Source organism: Nematostella vectensis, chromosome 10 (genome assembly GCF_932526225.1).
Source record: "Nematostella vectensis chromosome 10, jaNemVect1.1, whole genome shotgun sequence".
In the NCBI taxonomy this organism is placed as follows: Eukaryota; Metazoa; Cnidaria; class Anthozoa; order Actiniaria; family Edwardsiidae; genus Nematostella; species Nematostella vectensis.
The window spans coordinates 14,698,858-14,719,836 of record NC_064043.1 but is presented as its reverse complement, the minus strand read 5'-3'; the positions used below and the strand labels follow the sequence as shown (position 1 = coordinate 14,719,836).

General features: G+C 39.6%; 2 protein-coding genes across 4 annotated transcripts; both read right to left on the bottom strand.

Moving 5' to 3' along the window:
* Window positions 1-430: 430 nt before the first annotated feature.
* Window positions 431-3,701, bottom strand: LOC5509415 (G2/mitotic-specific cyclin-A). 2 transcript variants are annotated; one of them, XM_032378346.2, is made up of 8 exons: window positions 3,278-3,701; window positions 2,901-3,159; window positions 2,634-2,800; window positions 2,039-2,338; window positions 1,795-1,935; window positions 1,539-1,652; window positions 1,190-1,323; window positions 431-1,027 (listed from the first exon to the last, which is right to left on the bottom strand). In XM_032378346.2, the coding sequence occupies exons 1-8, from the start codon at window positions 3,458-3,460 to the stop codon at window positions 976-978; spliced, it is 1,350 nt and encodes a 449-aa protein (XP_032234237.2). In that variant the 5' UTR covers window positions 3,461-3,701; the 3' UTR covers window positions 431-975. The 2 variants fall into 2 exon arrangements, 1 of the variants encoding a protein (XP_032234237.2); XR_004295291.2 differs by lacking the exon at window positions 431-1,027 and having other exon boundaries at window positions 1,212-1,323; window positions 1,539-1,657.
* Window positions 3,702-4,402: 701 nt separating this feature from the next.
* On the bottom strand, window positions 4,403-20,894 carry LOC5509434 (PDZ domain-containing protein 8). 2 transcript variants are annotated; one of them, XM_048733325.1, is made up of 19 exons: window positions 20,663-20,894; window positions 19,307-19,538; window positions 18,154-18,380; window positions 17,441-17,794; window positions 16,832-17,052; window positions 15,816-16,018; window positions 15,633-15,720; window positions 15,229-15,451; window positions 14,187-14,297; window positions 12,963-13,072; window positions 11,686-11,833; window positions 11,372-11,403; window positions 9,080-9,158; window positions 8,798-8,892; window positions 7,981-8,224; window positions 6,751-6,879; window positions 6,560-6,622; window positions 5,930-6,043; window positions 4,403-5,506 (listed from the first exon to the last, which is right to left on the bottom strand). In XM_048733325.1, the coding sequence occupies exons 1-19, from the start codon at window positions 20,807-20,809 to the stop codon at window positions 5,399-5,401; spliced, it is 2,928 nt and encodes a 975-aa protein (XP_048589282.1). In that variant the 5' UTR covers window positions 20,810-20,894; the 3' UTR covers window positions 4,403-5,398. The 2 variants fall into 2 exon arrangements, with proteins under 2 accessions (XP_048589282.1, XP_048589283.1); XM_048733326.1 differs by having other exon boundaries at window positions 19,307-19,459; window positions 20,663-20,802.
* Window positions 20,895-20,979: the final 85 nt, after the last annotated feature.

Below are 20,979 nucleotides of genomic sequence, written 5' to 3'. Positions count from 1 at the left end.
CCCCCCCCCCATGGGTGAGGGGCCAAAACAAGGGTCTCAAGAAAGGAGGGGCCAGATTATTGCTGTTCTGTGTAAATACACAGTTATAGTTCTTGCTGATTTTAAGCCAAATATATGAAAAAAGGGGGGCCAGCTCAGCCCTCCCCTAGATACTAATAAAGAAATATTTTTACATCAATGATTATATTGACTGGTCACTGTCCCATATTTTTCATTGTAATAATATTGCCGATCAAAAGCTATTTCATTAGAGTGATTATCAAAAACAAGTGAAATACTATTTTGTTTACTAAGTACTAATACACTGTAATGTCTTTGTGCTATTTGTTATCGCTTGACCATTAAACTTAAACAATTACATTTTGCTACTCAGGATTTTGAAAACTCACTCTAGCTGATACCCTTTAACATGTTAAGAAAATAAACCAAGTTATTATTTACACATTTATTTATAAATACTGTACAATCCAGGATTATATTACAATGGGTGAACAATACCTCTTGGGATATGGAATCTACATGGTAAAAAAAAAAACAGCATAACTTTGTCATCTGTTATCATAAAGCATAGGCAATAGGTGACATGTTTAAACAGTATCATTGAGAATTCACTAAAAAATAATTTAAAACTATATGACTGTCATTTAGAAAATAAAACAAGTTATGCAAGATAGTATGAAATCACTGAATAGGGAATTATTTATCAAAACATTTTTCAAAAGATTTCTCTGCCATACTTGCATTTCAAATGCAGTTTCTTTTGGAGAGATTAAAAGTTCCCTAAACCATATAATATGTACATCATATTGTGAATATAATTGTTTACAATACATTTAAAAACAAGCAAAAGCTAGGGTAAAAAACTCAACACAATAAAAGACTTGTTTTACACTTGATTAATATTACGATAAAATGTTTCTATCTATACTATAAAATGGTATTAGGATTGTAAAAAATCTATACGCAATTTGATTCTCATGCCAATGGCAAGCAGTCAGGTGGGGAGAGATTAGACACACTGTGGAACCTGAAATAAAAGAAAATGATATTTGAAAATACCCAAACTCAAACAAACAAGGCTTTCACTGCAAAAATAAATAATGACTCAAGAAAGCCTTTAACAACCTGAACCATGCGTCATAGAAATAAACCCAAATATGTAGAGATATGTAGAACAAAGCGTACTTACTTTGCACTCCTGTACTTCTCTCTTGTTGCCTGCTGGGGGTGGTTGGGTGCATAGGCAAAGCTACGGTGCAGATCTTGTATGCATGTTTGGAGGTCATGAAGCTCAAATCCAGTGTAGTGGCTCAGAGTATTGTTCTGAAGAAAAATGAGAAGTTGCAATTTTAAGTGACTATGCATGACAATAAAATTTTGCAAGACAAGTAACATCACCCCCAAAAAAGTGTGACAGAGGCAATGACACTGGAAATTTAGGCAAACTTAGAAACAAAACCCTGGAATTCACAGTTCCAAATGCATTTAAAATAAACTTCCCTAAGCCAGAAGAATCACATATTCCAGCTGGCTCTTACCCAGTATGATAGTCCTAATGTATGAAGAGATAATACGATCGCTGATGCAGCAATTGTCGAAGGAAGATATTTCAGGAAGGGCTCACTGTCCAGTAGTGAGATCTCGCAGAGATACTAAAATAAACAGCAAACATGATTAATTCACCAGTGAGTGATAAAGACTTTTCCTTGACATACCTGTGAGCAAACTTTCCATTGCTGACAGATGATCTAAATTAAGCATAGTAATGTTGCTATAATCTATAATGTGACATACCCTTGCAAGAGCTTCTACTTTGGGAGCCATAGATTCTGGTACATTGGTTGCTTTGATAAATCTCTCCAGGAAGTTGAGAATGGTTGGTACAGACAGATCAAAGGTGAGAACTTTTAGAACCAGTTGTTCCATTTTCAAAACCTAAAAAAAGGATGATTTTTCCAATGTTTATGGTTTTTCTTCACCAAGGATGACCTTGGCATAACAATTTTAAACTTAAGATAAGCATAAGTTATAAAAGTACCTGTTTGGCTGTGTAAGTGTCATCTGTGATGTATACAAACTCGGAGACCTCTGGCGGGTAAATCTCTTCAAACTTGGAGGCGAGAAGCATGCAAGCTGTACCAACAAGTTGTAGCTTGCCTCTCAGCACCGACATAGCAGACAGGAATCTGTCTATGTAGTTTACTGTGAGGTATAGGGTCTGGGGAAGGAGTTTATATTCTTCAGCTACCTCCACCAGCCAGTCGACAAGGATAGCTCGCATGCTGTTGTTGATATCGGGTTGTTTCCGCATGTAGCCTGGCTTGGCCCTGTTATTGAGCTGCAATTCAAAATGCATCATTTTAAAATGTACGAGGAAGCCCAATTACTGAAAAAAACATTAATAGAGTTACAGTATTCAAAGACGGGTTTTCTACTCGCAAAAGTTGAAAAGTACGTTGAATTTCCAAATCAATCAATTACATATGCTAAATGGATTTTGTTGTGTATGAAATTCGTTTGAAACGATTAATCAATGAACACTGAGTAAAACAATTCAAATTTTACATTCAGATTTACCAACATCACAAACACGTGTCCATGAAGAGAAAAGTTCAGAATTTCCAGCGTATTACCTCTGCTTGTTTGAGGTACTTGAAGATGTCGGACGCGTACTCGGGTACACCGAGGATGGGGTCGGCGGCTACCGAGTCGATGTTGTGAATTTGGTCTCTGCTCGGGCTGCTGCTTGCAATGTCTTCATCGTCGCTACTAAAATCCGAGTCAATGACCATAGGAGATTCTAGAGAGAGAAACCACACGAGAAAATTTAGGTCAGAAAGACGAATTACACAGGACACAGCTTTGTGAAATGAAAAGCCTCCATTCGAGCCTTCGCTTACCAAGGCTTCCTTCATCGCTCGCAACGAAGACATTCGTCAGTGCGGGTCGTGATAATGAAGTTACAGCAGGATTCAAGGCCGGCTCTTGTTGAGTTAGACTTGTAGCTTTTTGTGAATTCGAGATGTTTGGCTGTTGGTCAACGTGAATAGCGAAGCTCTGTTGAGCAGTGTTGGGAATGGAGAAGGCGGATTTGCCAGCGCGGCTAAACGCGTTTTCGTCATTCTTCAATACTGGGCCTCCATTTCCAGAGACGGCAACCTGAGGACGCAATAAAATAAAGCAGTATTGACAAAATGCATCTGTTTTACAGAGCTGATACTCTATCTTTCTTATGAAAATTGAAATACTCGTTTTTTGAGTTTGAAAATTGACCAACCTTGGCAGCGCGGTGTGGCTGCACTCTCACTCCCGCGTTGTTGGTGATGGTTCCCAAAGCCGCCCGCTTCGTGAGTTTCACTTGTCCATCTTCAAGCCTAGCTTTTTTAAAGGTATTATTTTCCTCAATCTCTTGGTTCGAGTTATTTGAAAACTGGTAAGCGCCTCCAAATGCCAGCGACATGTTTAAAAAAGTATTTGAATCAAATTGGTAAAATCCTAAATTCGTGTATTCAATTTCGTGACTATAAAATGTGTCTTAGAAACAAGAATCTACTTCTAAGCTTTCACTTTAGAGTAGCTAGGTATTCAAGTGTATACCTTGAAGTTTTCTTTGACGTTCGTGAAGTTTTTTGGCAAGTTCTTTAGCTAGATACGACAGCACTGTTCGAATCTAGTCGCGATGTGGTGAACGAAGTGAACGTTTGCAGCTCTTGATATTTCAAGAAGCCCGCTTGCTTTATAATCAGCCAATCAGAAGGCGCGAATTTTCTGCAACGAATCACGGGAACCGGAAACGGAAGTAAATCTCGCGTCAACCCCAGTTCTTATCGAGTGAGCTCACAAACGAGGCTTTACGCGACATATCTCGGTGGCGGCAAAGTATTTTCTCGAGCTTATATTATTCACGAATAGTTGTCAATTTTCTTTCTATTTGTTAGTTATTGAAGTCGCACTTTAATTTTTTACAATTTATGCTTTTTTTTAAATAAATCAGCTTGCTGCTTGCTTTCCCATTTTGTATGGACTGTACTGCTGGTTTCGCGAAGTTTTATTTTCTATTTTTTTTTTAAATTTATTGCTAAAACTTTAAAAAAAATATAGATGTCTACGGGGAAAGATGTTGGCTTTTGTATGTGGGCTGGGAGGGGGGAGAGATCCCAGCTTCATCACCGCGTCACGGCAAAAGAGCCTGCGATTGGATAAAAAAATGCCCACCTTTAAATTTGTCCTATTTTTCAGTGTCACAAATTCACGGTAAGACCCAAATGTTGACCCAGAGGATTGACAGACCCTGTCTTTTCCTTAAAGAACTATCCCACCAAGGAACCTAATTCTTCTTTGGTGAACTTGACACCCCACTTAGGAAATAAAGAAATAGGCATAGGCAACCATCGCACGGACCTGCGGACGTTTATAAGTTTATTTCACCACGTGCCACTCATGACTATAACTGTCAAATAAGCCAAATATAAATTAATTTTCCAACATGGAAAAATATTTTGACGCGTCTGCTGACCGAAGCTGTTCACTAAAATATCGTAATGAGGTTGTACATTAGCGATAAGTAAAGAAATGAGGCTGTACATAAGTGAATCTGTGTTTTTAGTATATATGCTGTCTATAGCTACAATTCTTAGTGGTAATCGATACTGTCTTTATTTAGACCTCGACTCCCAGTATTAATTAAAACTGATTATAATAAAGACAAATTACGATAAATTCGGCTAGAAAAATACTAGTTTTTGGTAAAAGACTCTGGTTTAAAGGACACGACTTCTTGGGTATTTTGCGCGATCACATTTTGTACCTTTATTTATAATAAAGAAAATAATTACCGACAGATATACTAAGTTCAGCGTGCCCACACCTCAGTGTCTTGGAGAGTAAAATATTTCGATAAATATAAGAATTACAAATATTTATGCTTCTGTTGTTGCGTAATGATAAATTTTCAGTAGTGCAAAAAAAGAAATAGCCACGGTGCCACCAACACAGTTTTAGGGCTTTCAAGGCCGTTTTTTCTCTTGCGACCTGTCTCGCTAAACAATAATTGCAAGTCGCACGCGCGTTTTCTTACGTGTGACACCCCCTTTGCAACTTGTTTTTCTTTCTTTTAAGTCGCACGAAAGTAGAACTCTACTTTCTACAAAAAACTTCAAATCGCATGAAAAACTTCACGTGTGACAGGGCGCGTGCGACCTGCAAAAATGTTTTTGCGAGACATGTTGCAGACGAAAAGTCTACGTCTGACAGGGTCTTAAGTGTCAGAGTTGTAGTTTAAATTGACAATATTATGTACATCACTAGTCTAAGATGTGTCTGAGTTATGCTAGCTGTATTTTCAACACTGCTCTCCTTAGATGTGTCTAGGGTACAGCCAACACCGTTGCTCAAGATACTACAACTGGCAGCTCTCCTCCTCCTCGGCATCGGCACAGCTTTGCATCCCCGCGCAGTACTGTAACATAAGCATCGCAAGCGCCTGGCTCCGCTCTTCTGATTTGGTCTGCGAGAAAAGAGAAAAAAAAAAACCATGGGCCTTTTTTGTGTTAAATAAGGGAGACAATTTAGTCCTTGTTATACGTCAAACCGAACTTGAACCGAACACGAACAATTTAATAAATGGCGAGAGTCCGAGTCAAGCTTATATTTCGAATTTCCCAGGTTCCCAATGTGTACATGTAATTCTTCTGGGAATATGCACATTCCCATACGAAGGCCCCAGTCGAGCTTGCGTTTTGAAAAATAATGAATGCTGCTGGACGCAACAAGGGAAATATAATTATAATTGACCAGCTTTATTTCAAATACTAATACGGCAAAAAGAAATTGCTCGCGACAAAAGCAAATTGCCGCGAGCAATTTGACGCTGCAACCACTGATCGCCATTTGGTTTTCCCGTGATTTAGAAGTGCATATGCTCACTTACGATCAATGTGTCCATGTAATTCTTCTGCTTCCTGTCCTTCGAAGTCTTCTTGTTCTTGTACAGTTCTGTTCTTGTCTCATTCTCTTCATCTATCTCGACCTGAAGCCTTGCCATCTGAAATCAGATCACGGCAACGGGATAAGTAGACTCGAAACTCGAACCAGCGTACTGGTTGCTGTCAAGACCCCCGGTTTGATACTCGCGATCAAGGAAAGAGAGCGCTGGATCCCCGAGTATGAAAGCAGGGGGGGGGGATTGACAGGAATCTAGCCACCACCTACCCCATCCAATTGTCAGCTACCATGCTCCAAGGCATCTTAAAACTCAAAACGTCACGTAAATCCTCAGGGCAATTCGCCTACTCAAGAAGTTTGTCTACAGTAATCAGCGGCGTAGCCAAGGTTTTTAACAGTAGGGGGCCTCAAAGGGACTACCAAATTACGACGACCAAATTACCAGGGGCTACGCCCCTGGTAATTTGGTCGTCGATTTGAGACCCGTCGATGATTCTCCGTTGCAACCTTATTTACGAAATAGGTGTATAGTTTTGCGGTACATATTGTTTGTTTGTGTGTGCGTATACGCATTTGCCGCATAGAGCGAAAGACGGCCATATAGCATATACATTACCATCTCTTGTAGTTTCTTTTTTCGTGCTTCAAAGGGTAAGTTGGAAAACAGCTCGCGACCAACCTAACAGAAAGAATTAAGTAAAACTAAGTAAAGGATGGAAGCAAGCATCCCCAAATAAAAAAAAAAATGCATTGAGGCATTCAAATGGGGAGACCACATCCTGCCAGAAAGCTGACGAATCACGTTACCTCTCGGACTTGCATGGACGCCACCTCCATGTCCGATAACCGGACCTCGTCTTCGGACGCGCCCTTTTTTATCTTTTCAGTTAAAGACAGTTTCAGCTTGCTTTTCCTTGTCGGCGACTTGGGTTCGCTCTGCAAGAATTGCGCAGGGCTACTTAGCATAAACCAACACCTTATCTTCACTGTGGCGTGTCCTCTCCTTATCACATCTTACCTTCACTGTGATGTCTTCTCTCCTTATCATACCTAACCTTCAATATGATCTTCTCTCCTTATCACACCTTACCTTCACTATGATGTCTTCTCTCCTTATCACATCTTACCTTCACTGTGATGTCTTCTCTCCTTATCATACCTCACCTTCAATATGATCTTCTCTCCTTATCACACCTTACCTTCACTATGATGTCTTCTCTTCTTATCACACCTTACCTTTATTGGATGTCTTCTCTTCTTATCACACCTTACCTTTACTGTGATGTCTTCTCTCCTCATCACGCCTTACCTTCACTGTGATGTCTTCTCTCCTTATCACACCTTACCTTCAATATGATCTTCTCTCCATATCACACCTTACCTTCACTATGATGTCTTCTCTTCTTATCACACCTTACCTTTACTGTGATGTCTTCTCTCCTTATCACACCTTACCTTCACTGTGATGTATTCTCTCCTTATCACGCCTTACCTTCACTGTGATGTCTTCTCTCCTTATCACACCTTACCTTCACTATGATCTTCTCTCCTTATCACACCTTACCTTCACTATGATCTTCTCTCCTTATCACACCTTACCTTCACTATGATCTTCTCTCCTTATCACACCTTACCTTTACTATGATGTCTTCTCTTCTTATCACACCTTACCTTTACTGTGATGTCTTCTCTCCTTATCACACCTTACCTTCACTATGATGTCTTCTCTCCTTATCACACCTTACCTTCACTGTGATGTATTCTCTCCTCATCACGCCTCACCTTCACTGTGATGTCTTCTCTCCTTATCACACCTTACCTTCACTATGATCTTCTCTCCTTATCACACCTTACCTTCACTATGATCTTCTCTCCTTATCACACCTTACCTTCACTGTGATGTCTTCTCTACTTATCACACCTTACCTTCACTGTGATGTATTCTCTCCTCATCACGCCTTACCTTCACTGTGATGTCTTCTCTACTTATCACACCTTACCTTCACTGTGATGTCTATTCTCCTTATCACGCCTTACCTTCACTGTGGCGCCTTCGTCCTTGTACACAACCTTCGCCTCCTCTGCGCCTTGATCCCCATCCCTCTCTTTCTCGCATGTTTCTGATTGGTCGACATTTGATGAGGATGCTTGATCTGTCCCAGGGGCCTCCGGTTCGTTTGGCGAGGACATTTCCGGTAACGACACTTCCGGCTTAGTTTCTTCACTTTCTGATGAAAGTGGGGGCTTCTTGGAAAACCACCGGGATTTCTCCTTAGAACTTCTAAAAAAGGAAGGATGGAAAGGGATGGATTTGGGTGTGGTTGGACAGGCCCGTAGCAAGAATATTAAGTGACAGTGAGTGACCTCAATATAGACTTGTTTGATCATTTCCACTATGCGATTCCTCTTATTCGAAGCAAATAAAAAACACTTTATCTATTTTATATGAACCAATCGCAACATCCAAAGCCATTACATAAAATGGAACATTTTCTCCCCGTTGCCCATTCTTAGCATGTGGTGCTTTTTCTTTTGTGGTTATGCTTTTCGGTGTGTCTGTTTAAAGATATGTAAAATCCTTATAGACAATATCTAAAACATAATCGAATGTAAGATGATTGCGGATATGTTTGTCTTGAATAGCTGAAAACATAGCCTGCCAGCCGACTCTCCTGTGTGTTTTCGTTGCTCAGGATCCCCGTGGCGGAAAAAAAAAGAGTGGGGGGAGAGGGAAAGGTCGCCACAGGAATCCCGACATCCCAAAAACAAAAATTTCCGAATTAACCCACTGGAGAGCCGGCTAGCAGGCTACTGAAAACACCGAAGCCGTGTGACTTCGTGACGCGAGACATACCTCAGACAACTACTAAAGCGCTTGCAATTATCCAAACATTTCTTATGGCAAATGAGCGCACAATTCCGGCACAAGAACGCTACCTTGGTCCACACCTATCATGAAGGGAAAGACACGAATAAGTGAAAGCTGCAGTCCTCCCTCCCGCTTGCAATGCGCTAGCAGCCTGCTGCGGGCTACCAAGCAATCTCCTTAAATCACCTGTGTGTTTTACGTGATTTTCTGTGCGAATCACACAAACATCACTCAATTTTCACCCAAATCATTGCCTTTGCTGTTTACCTTTTTGCTGCAGTAGTTACACCGTGTAGGAAAGTAGAATTCAGTCAATACGAAGTGATGTTCTACGCGCTGTTCCATGCTGCAAAGGATAAGGTACACTAATTGGTTAGTTCGGCATGTAAGACCCACATGAACTGCCACGCCTCTACTGGTCATTTCCTTATAATTTTTGAAAATATTGGGAAGGGGGGGGGGGCACATGCCCCCAGTGCCCCACCCCCTGCTACGGCCCTGAGTCTCCTTATCTATGCATCTTATATTATGCAGAAAGCATAGCTCAAATCAATTTCATAAATAGGGTATACTACATACATTCACTTTATTAACGAGTTTTTTTTAATACAAAACAACGAGTGAATAAAAACTGTACAAAGCACTTTCCATGCTGTTTTTTGTCTATTATATACATACTGAGAAATTTATAATAACAAGTCTAATAAAATGTCATGTAATAAGCTTATTACATGAAATTTTATTAGACTTGGCTGCAGAGGCTACGAACATGGTGACTTTCTGTCTGAGCATGCGCATCACATCCCATGTCTAGGGCCGAGTAGCGAAGTTAACTCACGATGTTTACAAATATGTTGAACTTTTGGACCTCAATTTATATGCTTTACGCACACAGGAAGGCCTTTTTTCATAGAATGTCTATGTCTTATGCTATTGCAAGGTATCTATAGAGTTCATTTAGCAATTCGGCTATTTTATGTTGCGTTTCTCAACTTTTGAATCTCTGGGATATGCGATTAAATCAGGTAAAAGAGCCATGGACGGAATATTACATTTGTGAATTAAGGAATCTGAAAGGTAGAAAACAAAGAATGTATAAACATATCCTATTTCGTGATGTAAAAGGTTTGTTATTATCTTAAACTGTTAAAATCAAGCTTAGATTCGCGGAGCTAGACTTCGGTGAATTAGTCACAAATTTGTGAAATTGCATAAAATTACAATTATTGAAACCGAACTACTAAAACATGCAGGCTTTGTACCACACTATCTCAACTCTCGGTGTGTTCCATGAACATTAGCTTAGATGGGTAGCATGATAAATTCATTTTGAAAATTGGGGAATATGACGAAATAAGCAAAATTATGATACCACATAAGAGTTTCAGGGCTCAGTACTACGCATACTGTATTGTGCATTATGACATTTTGTTAATAAAATTCGTGACTGAAAAACAAATCTTGTTCAAGTTTGAGTATTTGGCTAGTGAATGAACAAGAGATCGAATTTGTAGGAATTGATTTCAATAGTATTTAAATGAATTTTGATTCACTGTGTTTGAAATAAATTAAATCACAGGAATCTATCGCGTTTATTTGGTTTGCGCAATACACAGAGCGTGTACCACAGGTTCTTCCCTTGTAACATAAACACTGATATGTATACTGTACACATCCTTTAAAAGCATATATAACAAAATTGGATATCCAGCAGATTTTAGAGAAAATATCCAATGTTCTTTGAAATAGCCATATTACAAATTTAAGCAATTTGATCGTTTAAACTGTCATATATACGTTAAAAACATTCTCACGTAGTTTATTTGCAGTTTTTGACATTTCCCGCTAAATTTGGCTGCAATCGGCGTAAAATTCATTAAGAAATAAAGATTTTTAAGAAAAAAAAATCATTTTGAGAGCAAGATTTGGAATGTATACAGAAATGCTTAAGTGATTCCTGGACAATAGTGAATTACGAACAACAATGGCGCGTTATTTTGAGCCCGTGTTACAAGTGACCAGTCCAAGCGCATGCTCCTGCAAAAAGTCACGCTCCGAGGTTTGTGCTGTTCGACGGTTCAGTTGAAGACAGACAGAAACTTACATTGAAATGAATCTGTCTCGCTAATGTCACGCACGAGACTATGATGTTGTTTTTCCCCTTTGTATACTTGTTTTCAAGACTTCCCACATAATCCTCTACAGTGTCATTGAGAGTAGCAAATCTATTGTCTTCCATCTTGAACGCTTTGTATTCAATTTTCACAGTAAAACTTCATTCTCTCGCTAAATGGAGCTCAATAACAAAAGAAACATCCCCGCGTTGAGATTGAAGCCATTCAAATGCAGTTAAAAATATCGTTCGTCCAATCAGAACCGCGAACGACTTTTCTTCACGGTAAAAAAACGTCGTTTGCCTGATTTGCTGAGATCAGTGAACGAACGAAAATTTACTGAATATTTTTTCAGTGAGTATTTCTCAGTATGTATATAATAAAAGAGTCCGCATGGTGATCAAATGGCTGCGGTGGCCACCGTTCACCAAGCAAACAAGCACACCTTTCACTAGTGTCATCTCTGTTTGCTTCAAGCTGAAAACAGAAAAGCAATAATGTTAAACGTGTCAAAAGCACTAGGGCGGCCCTGGAGTTCATGCAAAGGGAAGGGGGGGGGGGGGGGGGGCAGTAGAAACTATTATTGGAGGTGAGGTTGTGGATTTTAGATCTCATATAATATCTACATTAAAAGGTCCAGTCCAAAGGAGTATGGAGGGCATTGAAGGCCTTGGACCCCTTGTACTGGACATTTAGCACACAAAGAAAAGGAGGGAGCAAGGAGATGGGCGTGTGACTTTATGTGGAAAGGTGCCGCACCTGTGAGGCGATTTGGAGAAGTTCTTGCTGCTTGTCTATGATCATCTCCTCGCTACCGATTAGGGAGGGGGAGTGGCGAAATATGAGCTTGATGTCACCGCCACACAACTCTTCCTTAAGCCCTGGGTGTGCCCGAAGCTGTGGCCGACTTAAATTCAAAATATGTTTTTCAAAACTTAATATATTTTGTAAATGATCCCCTCCGTTCCTACTACAGTGAGACCTAGCAATGGCTAATTAGATAGGGGGGGAAGGGGCATGACAAAGGTCAAGGGGATAAGTCAGTAAGAAGAAGTGTTTTAAGTTTGAGGCAGCTCAAAGGTGGAATGCATTGCCACTAGAAAGCAAAGAAGCCAAGTCAATCACCGCCTTCTCCACAAAACTAAGAGAATATATCACAACATTGAAAATATTTTTATAAATCATTAGGAATGTTATTGTAAATAGTTTTGTCAAAGGTTTTGCTGTAAACAGTATTTGTAAATAGCTTTTATTTCTTCTGTTTCTGTTGAGGGCCATGCGTACATTATCATTGTGATATTAAGTGAATCCCTCATTTAAAAAGGCATCTATTATCTATCTATCTATCGATATGGGGGGGAGGGGGGGGGGTGGACACACTAGGACACAGGTCTAATGAAAATGTCAGTAAGATGTCAGTAGTGTTACCTGGCAATGATTCTATCAATATGGGGGGACACTAGGAAATGGGTCTGATGGATATGTCAGTAAGGGGAAGTCTTACTTGGCAATGATTCTATCAATATGGGGGGACACTAGGAAATGGGTCTGATGGATATATCAGTAAGGGGAAGTCTTACTTGGCAATGATTCCATCAATATGGGGGGACACTAGGAAATGGGTCTGATGGATATGTCAGTAAGGGGAAGTCTTACTTGGCAATGATTCTATCAATATGGGGGGACACTAGGAAATGGGTCTGATGGATATATCAGTAAGGGGAAGTCTTACTTGGCAATGATTCCATCAATATGGGGGGACACTAGGAAATGGGTCTGATGGATATATCAGTAAGGGGAAGTCTTACTTGGCAATGATTCCATCAATATGGGGGGACACTAGGAAATGGGTCTGATGGATATGTCAGTAAGGGGAAGTCTTACTTGGCAATGATTCTATCAATATGGGGGGACACTAGGAAATGGGTCTGATGGATATATCAGTAAGGGGAAGTCTTACTTGGCAATGATTCCATCAATATGGGGGGACACTAGGAAATGGGTCTGATGGATATGTCAGTAAGGGGAAGTCTTACTTGGCAATGATTCTATCAATATGGGGGGACACTAGGACATAGGTGTGGTCATGTCTTCCTACACCAACCATCTGACACTGCACAACAGCATCCATGAGGGGGACTGTGATCTGAAAGCAAGTGAATGCAGGGGATCAATAATCATGTCGGAGAAGCTAAGAAGAGGAGGGTGTCCTAGGATGTGTTGCAATACAAGTATACAGATATATTATTTATATAGCTTCCACAGTATTAACCATGTGCTTCACATAAAAAAACCTTATATGCATTAAGAATGGCCATCCGGTAGCTAAGAAACACAAGCTTCTAGTAAGCCCGCGTATGTCGAACAAGTCAAATTCAGGGCAGAGAACTCTCCAGTCTCAACTGGGAGTCAAGACAATTTTAGCAGAGGTTGGAGGCCCTATACACAGCTCTGCCAAAACACTGGGCTACCTGTGGTGATAGGCCCCATATGCTGATGGGCTAACACACCAGGCCACCTGCGGTGAGAGGCCCTAAATGCTGATACACTAACACACTGGGCTACCTGTGGTGAGAGGCCCCATATGCTGATACACTAACACATTGGGCTACCTGTGGTGAGAGGCCCCATATGCTGACACGCTAACACACTGGGCCGCCTGTGGTGGAGGCGCTATATGCTGATTGCTGATACACTAACTTACTGGGCTACCTGTGGTGAGAGGCCCCATATGCTGACGTGCTAACACAATGGGCTACCTGTGGTGATAGGCCCCATATGCTGATGGGCTAACACACTAGGACACCTGTAGTGAGAGGCCTATATGCTGACGTGCTAACACAATGGGCTACCTGTGGTGAGAGGCCCCATATGCTGACGTGCTAACACACTGGGCTACCTGTGGTGAGAGGCCCTATATGCTGACGTGCTAACACACTGGGCTACCTGTGGTGATAGGCCCCATATGCTGATGGGCTAACACACTAGGACACCTATGGTTCCCAATAGATTTTTTCCAGAAGGACAAACTGACACCCACCTAATATGGTCTTGTACACAGTAAGGTATATCTGTATGAATAGTGTTCAGAGGACTGTGCTTGGTACACAGGTGTAAAGCGGAGTATATATGTGGCTTGCATGCATCACACTTTCGTATATCACAATATTAATACAATATTACAATATTAAGGGGGAACACACTTTGCAAGGCTACAAGGCATGGTAGAGCATGCAGTATGAATGACACATGAAACTCACATATCCCAAGAGAAGGTCCAGCTTGTCCTGTGACTTGCTCCACACACACACGTTCAGGTACTTATCCTTCTTCTCCACATCAAAGATGATGGTCTCATTCCATGCTGGCTCCTGGCAACAAGGTATAGCTAATTAGCCTCTTGAATAGATGATGAGATAATGAGACTGTAATCTCAATTATTTACTCTTCATACCAAAAAAATGCTCTCTTTGCAATGGTACATTTATTATATGTTTTTTATTTGATGATGCATTGTAAATCCAGGTTCTATTGTTTAAAATGTTTCAATGTTGCGGACAGACACGCAGCTCCCTGTCAGATGGTGGTCATGTGACTGCCGAGACGCCATGGGTTTCACTTCAATGAAGATCAGCGAAGTAATTGGGATAGATTGGTAAGAACTGCATTTTAATTGACACTTATAGAATAGAATAGTGTTTATAACTGTTCAAGCATAGACTCGGGACTATCGGATTGTCTATCTATGTTGTTTTAACACTTGTTTATTGCTGATTGAAGATGAATTTACACAAACACAGGTGAACTTACATTGTATAAATTGTAATTAATTTGATTTCTATAATTATTTTATGTTTGCAGCGTCATGTAAATAAATACAGAGCCATCGATCCATTAAATATCATTGTTGTTTAGCGGCAACACACCTCTCATAGAGTATAGGGTACTTGGGAAAAGATGCCTATTTTGACAGATGGCTAAACATATTCCCACTCTACCTGTTATACACTGCTAGCAAGGGGCCACAAGGGCCTCCCCACCCAGTTTTTTCTAACATTATAAGAAGATAACAATCAAGGGTGTGGCTGTGCCTACAAGTATTTTTGAATTGAATCGTGCCTCCCCCACTCAGTATTTTGAGGGCTGTTTTGGCTAGGAAGTTTAAAAGCACTATTTGAACAATAGAGACGAATATTATCTCAGTTATATAAGCACTTGCTATTAGAAAGGTCAAACCTCCCCAAAATGGAGAAATGCAAGTTTACTGTTGTAACAGTCATATGACACTGCAGTATTCCCTACCAAGCTAGATGGGACCTCTCGTGTCTTCCTTGTTCCGGGCCTTTCACTGTATGTTGATGGTCTAATAAGAAAACTCATAGGTACTGCATCATCTTTTGATACACCAGTTTCTGAGAGTTTAGGGGTTGAGGGTTTTGACTCTGGACTGATAGACCTTGATCTTTCTGGAGCTTTGGAGACTTCTGGTTTTCCATCTGTTGCTACTGTTGATGATCTTATTGGCCTTTAATAGTAATAAAAAAACAAATTATGCCCTATACAGGAGCTACACAGGGAGTTAAATACAGTAGGAAAAATGTTAACGTAGCTATTGGATAGCAGAACAGGAAGGGGGGGGGGGCAATGAATTTGAGGGCCTGTCACTACAAAGTGGCCCCAATATTATTTCAAGCCTCCATACTAACCTTGTTGCTTCTGTGACATTTTTGGAAGTTTCTTTGGTTTCTATTGGTGATATTGTTGATAATGTGGAACTTCTTTGTTTTGTTGAACCTGGTAAAAAAACATGTTGTTTACTTATTATTCATCATCTAGTGCTGTGAAAGCAAAGATTCACTTGCCATTTGTCTTTTGCTTGGCTTGCATACCTTTTCCGGTTCTTTGCCTTAGTTCACGCCCTGTGTTGATATCAGAATGTTTGATCAATTCATCCATGATGATATCTACAAAGTCTTCATTAGGATTACTGTTTCCATTCTCTGAGGCAACAATGTTGCATTTCACCGATGTTCCATCTATTTTGTCTTTGGGTGGCATTTTAGAAGGAGGCCTCTGGATTGTTGCAGAAAACCTAAAATAAAGAACACCTCAAATCATCATATTGCACATTAATATCCAGCACACAGGCTCTTTAGCTTGTTTTAATCATATATTTAGCCAATGGTTGCCTAGTGGACAGTTGCCTAACTACTTGGTTGCCTAGTAACTGGATATAACAGCATCCTCCAACGAATTGACCCAGGTGAAGGTTTAATGGCAAAATGGTCTTATATATATATAAGACCAGAGTTGCCTAACTACTTGGTTGCCTAGTAACTGGATATAACAGCATCCTCCAACGAATTGACCCAGGTGAAGGTTTAATGGCAAAATGGTCTTATATATATATATATATATATATATATATATATATATATATATATATAAAATGCGTGAGTGCAGGCGTTCATATAACAGTGCTCAATACATAGGTGTAGAGCGGGATATATCTTGGTTTGTAGGCAAAAAAACATGCGAACTACCGTTTCATCTCTACAAGCCTGTTTTGTGGTTGTATATATATATGCATTCTGGACTATTCATTCATTTTTTGGACTATTAGTGCATTTTCTTGAATATTCATGTATTTTTCTAGACTATACATACATGAATATTCATCCATTTTTCTGGACTATTCATCAATTTTTTTTAATATTCATGTATTTTTTTGGACTATTGATCCATTTTTCAAGCTGGACTATTAATTCATTTTTCAAGCTGGACTATTAATTCATTTTTCAAGCTGGGCTTTCATCCATATTTTAAGCTGGGCTATTCATGCACTTACTCTGATAACCAAACCCTATTACTTGTCCATTATCATTTATTTAAAAAAATAATTTACTTGGCTTTGTTCTTGATCAGTTTAGCGGCCTGTTTCAGAGATTCTATCTTCTGCCCATCAACCGCGATAAGAACATCACCCTTATGCAGGCCTGCTAGGTCGGCAGGCGACTTAGGCGTGATCACATCAACCATAATGAATTTGTCCATTTCTGTATTCCCGTATTCCTTAATTAATGTCATGCCATAGGAGATACTGCTTGTTTCTCTAGTAACTTCAACCTAAAAAATGAAACATATATTTTTGTTAATTACTTGATGCCAAAAAACAACATATGGTAAATGGTCTCTGGGAACTTCCCAATATTTATCATAAGATGTTTCTAAATCTCAATTCTCTTAGAAATTTTCTCTCACTGGCTCTTAGAAGATCATATTACTTTGTAGTTCACTGTACACACAAAAATAGCTTATTCGTACATATTAGCTTTGTACCATTTTACACAAGCAAGCACTTGTTTCTGCTTAAATAAATTAAAACAGGATGAGTAACCTCATGTTGGCAATCTTGCGCCCTTACATAGAAAAGGAGCAAACTGCTGTCTGAACCTGGAGCATAAAAGACAGCAAATCCTCCCCCAATGGGTCACCTTACATACTAATAACATACCTCGTAGGATGTCCACAAAGCCCTACTGTTCTCAGCCAGCTGTTTCCATGGTAACACATCCACAGAAAGCGAACAGTATAGACTCAGACCTCCCTCGAACTCAGGCAATCTAGAGCACCCGACAACCTCCACAGCAAGCTTGCCGACAGTCAGAAGGCTATTGTGAAGGTGAATCTCCTGCTGTTCATCTTGGGGTTTGTTGGGGCGGAAGAAGGGTGCATAGCGAATCTTGTAGCTTGGTAGGGTGTGCTTCTTGTAAACTGATCGCCGCAGATGATTGACAATTAGAGAAGTAAGCTGAGGAATGGTCTTGCCTTCAAAATGGGATTCAGCTTCAAACTCAAGTTCAGGCTCCTAGAGTATACAATAAACAACAATAACAACAACAGATGAAACAAGTAAGTCGCATTACAATAGATACAATAGATACAACAATAAAGAAAGCTTCCCAGAATACTTAACAATAGACAGAAAAAATCAGGTAAAGTAGAAAGGGCTTGCCATTGAACCTTGGTGCTTTAAGTCAAGAATGTTCATGTAAAGTAGGATCCAGAAGTTACGGTAATGTGGAGGGGGGGGGGACAGTTCTGGAAAGAAAGATTAATTGTTGTTTTGGGAATTTCCAGGGGGGATAAGAGTTTTCCACCAACTTTATTCGTCTTGTAACTAAATAACTAAAAACAGCAATTTATAATTTCACATTTAGGGTTTACCTCATAAAAAGAAAACGACCAGTGAGTGCAGGGGCTCTGTTGGAACCGAATTCTGCCCTGGCCTTTGAGATACACCATCTTAACAGAAAAATATGCCGACTTATTAAAGAGAAGGTCCACTTGAATGGCAACATGGCAGCCTCCAGAATATTCCAGATCCAAAGCAATGTCAAGTTCATGGGGATTGCCATTGGGGCCTTTTGTTTCTATGTTCACCACAGATGCTCCTAAAAATTAAATATGGCAAAAATAAGCAAGGCGAAATTGTTTCCAGATACAATGAGAGGGGATTGATAAATATCCAGGGTCCTAGTAAGGAGTTTTTATTATATTGAACTTCAATTCCCATTACAGGGTTCAAATAATTTGTACACATGTAACACTTCCTACATTCGATTACTTAATCTAGTTCAATTACAAAAGGCCAAAGGCTAGATTCATCTCTGTGTCGTGTATAAGTGTAAATAGTTAACTAACCACAGAAAGGGCTGTTTGTTTTTGTTCTGTCTCGCAATTGATTATTGATTAAAAGCTCTAGACTGTAATTGGTTCTTTTGTATTTTCGTTTATTCTTAGTTACTTTGGAATGTTTTAGATAAAAGTCAGGGAGTGTGGAGTCGATCGAAGTGTAGACAAAGAGTAATTACTCAGAGTTTTCAGGAGGTTTTCTAAAGAGTTTTCCAGAGTTTTTTTAAGAGTTTTCAGGAGGACTTGGAGAGACATCAGACGTAAGTTATAAACGAATTTTAGTAATGATTTTACAATCTTTGTATATTTGTTATATAAGTTGATTTATCAAATCCCTTGTATTATAGTTCTTACCGTGGATCATACACAACTAATAAAATTGAATCAAACCCTGTTGCATGTAGTGAATCGCACTGGTTAAAACTGGCGAACTAAAGGGACCTCTACACCCCCGTTGTCAGCAGCGCCCCTGATAAAGGCAGACCCACTTTTTCTTACGAAACTCCTGCTAACTCACAGTGGTTCCAATGTTATCACACTTTGTCTCCAAGTTGTGTAGGGCTTATCAATTTCCTACATCTCCTCCCCTTATATTTGCAGAAATAATTAATTACATTGCTGCACATTTCAAACTATTAAAAAGAAAAAAAAAACATTATCCAAGGTTATTATAAAACACCCTTACCTTTGATGACTGGTAGAGAAGACCCAAGCGAGATGTCCTGTATTGTAATTTGCTCTATCACCCGCCCTGCGGTCTTATTGCGCATCAAATCTGATAACTCCATGTTGAGCCTTCTGAGGCAAAAGTTCTTGGCTGCCTCTGTGTCTCTCCATTCTTCCCAAATAAACAGGATCAAAAGATTTAGAAAGGAGAGTTCATTAGGACCTCCATTCTTCTTACATTCTGCAACCAACTTGAACAAGATAACAAGAGAGGAATGAGAAAATAATCAACATCATCTATGTACACGTCATTAAAAACCTGGAGGTAAAAGATAAATAAATAAATAATATACAGATTGTATTTAATGTAAAAGGTGACAAGCTAAAACAAATGACTGCAAATTTTGCACACAAATCCCCTGCCGGGGAAAATTAGTCCTAGCCAATTTTTCTTGCCGTACTGACAACAGAGATGTGAGGATGTCGCCGTGATTCGAGCACGATTAAGCGTGAGGAAGTGTGTTTTTGAGGACGGAGCATGAGGTATGTCGAAAATTAGTTTCCTACCTTTCCCTTCGTTCGTTTAAAATTTCTCATCGTGAATCTTGAAAAAGGCGCTTTAATACGGCCAAAAAACAGGCAAAAAGTATAAACACAACACTAGACTGCACACGTCTTTTCAACAAGTTGTTTTTTTATTTTTCACTATTTTTTTTTCGCCCTATGTTTACCGTAAAATCAATAGGTACATATAGAGCTTAGGCTACCTGTGATATAAGTTAATTCACTTAAAGCCACGATAGTCTGTCTTGCTTTGTTTACATTTAGACGAAAAATAATTCTCATTCGCGAAATTTTCTCCATACAAAAAATTAAAGATAAGAAAGATAGCGAACAAGATTTAATTTCTGCAAAAGAGCGAAAGCCGACTTTTACTTAAACACTTTCGATGTATGAGTTATGTTTGATGGCTTTTAGGAATTGAATCCATGAATCGGCCGGAATGATCAGTAAACAAGTCCTCAAATGACGGGTGTAAAACATAACCTCTGTTTATCTTAGACACATGGGGACACTATTGCTATTCCCAAAAGAAGCGATCATATAAATCAACCACCCATTTAACTTTTTGATCTTCCGTTTCAGAACCATAAAAGCTCAAACATGTGACCTGGAAAATCATTTGTGGCACCCTTTGTTCTGCAGACATAAAGGATTTTTTTTGCCTTCAAATGAAAGATGAAAGTGAACAGGATGGACAAGGTATCACTCAAAAGGCAATGCAAGTTGCTATAGTAAAGCAGTGTTTTATTTACAAGCCAAAGCTGTCAAAACAAAGACGGTTCCAGGACCGTTCGTGGTAGTACCGACCTACCTTTGGGTTCGCCACTTTTTCATGTTGAACAATTAATTTCGGGGCTTCCCTCTCTTTAGAACTCCACCATTTGTACAACAGAAAGGCTTGCACCAAAAGCACAGAAAAAGCACCAGTAAGAAATGCGAAAGTAAAGGCTATAATCATCTGAACAAGGACTGTGTTCAGCCCTCAAATCGACTTTTCTTCGGTGTCGGCCATTTGTTATGAAAGAGCAGGAAGGGAAGACTGGGGACTATGCTGTGTTTTCCACAGGCTACCCAATAAAATTACACTCTACATTCATACATTGTTTATGTAGCAAAGTGAATAAAGCC

Excerpts from the sequence above, each read along its gene's own strand:
- LOC5509434 (XM_048733325.1), bottom strand. The coding sequence starts at position 20,809 with ATGATTATAGCCTTTACTTTCGCATTTCTTACTGGTGCTTTTTCTGTG. Across the intron at positions 19,539-20,662 it reads AAAAAGTGGCGAACCCAAAG|TTGGTTGCAGAATGTAAGAA; the intron begins GTAGGTCGGTAC and ends ATCTTGTTCAAG. Across the intron at positions 15,452-15,632 it reads AATGTCACAGAAGCAACAAG|GCCAATAAGATCATCAACAG; the intron begins GTTAGTATGGAG and ends TTACTATTAAAG.
- LOC5509415 (XM_032378346.2), bottom strand. The coding sequence starts at position 3,460 with ATGTCGCTGGCATTTGGAGGCGCTTACCAGTTTTCAAATAACTCGAAC. Across the intron at positions 2,801-2,900 it reads GAGCGATGAAGGAAGCCTTG|AATCTCCTATGGTCATTGAC; the intron begins GTAAGCGAAGGC and ends TTCTCTCTCTAG. Across the intron at positions 2,339-2,633 it reads AGTACCTCAAACAAGCAGAG|CTCAATAACAGGGCCAAGCC; the intron begins GTAATACGCTGG and ends TTTGAATTGCAG.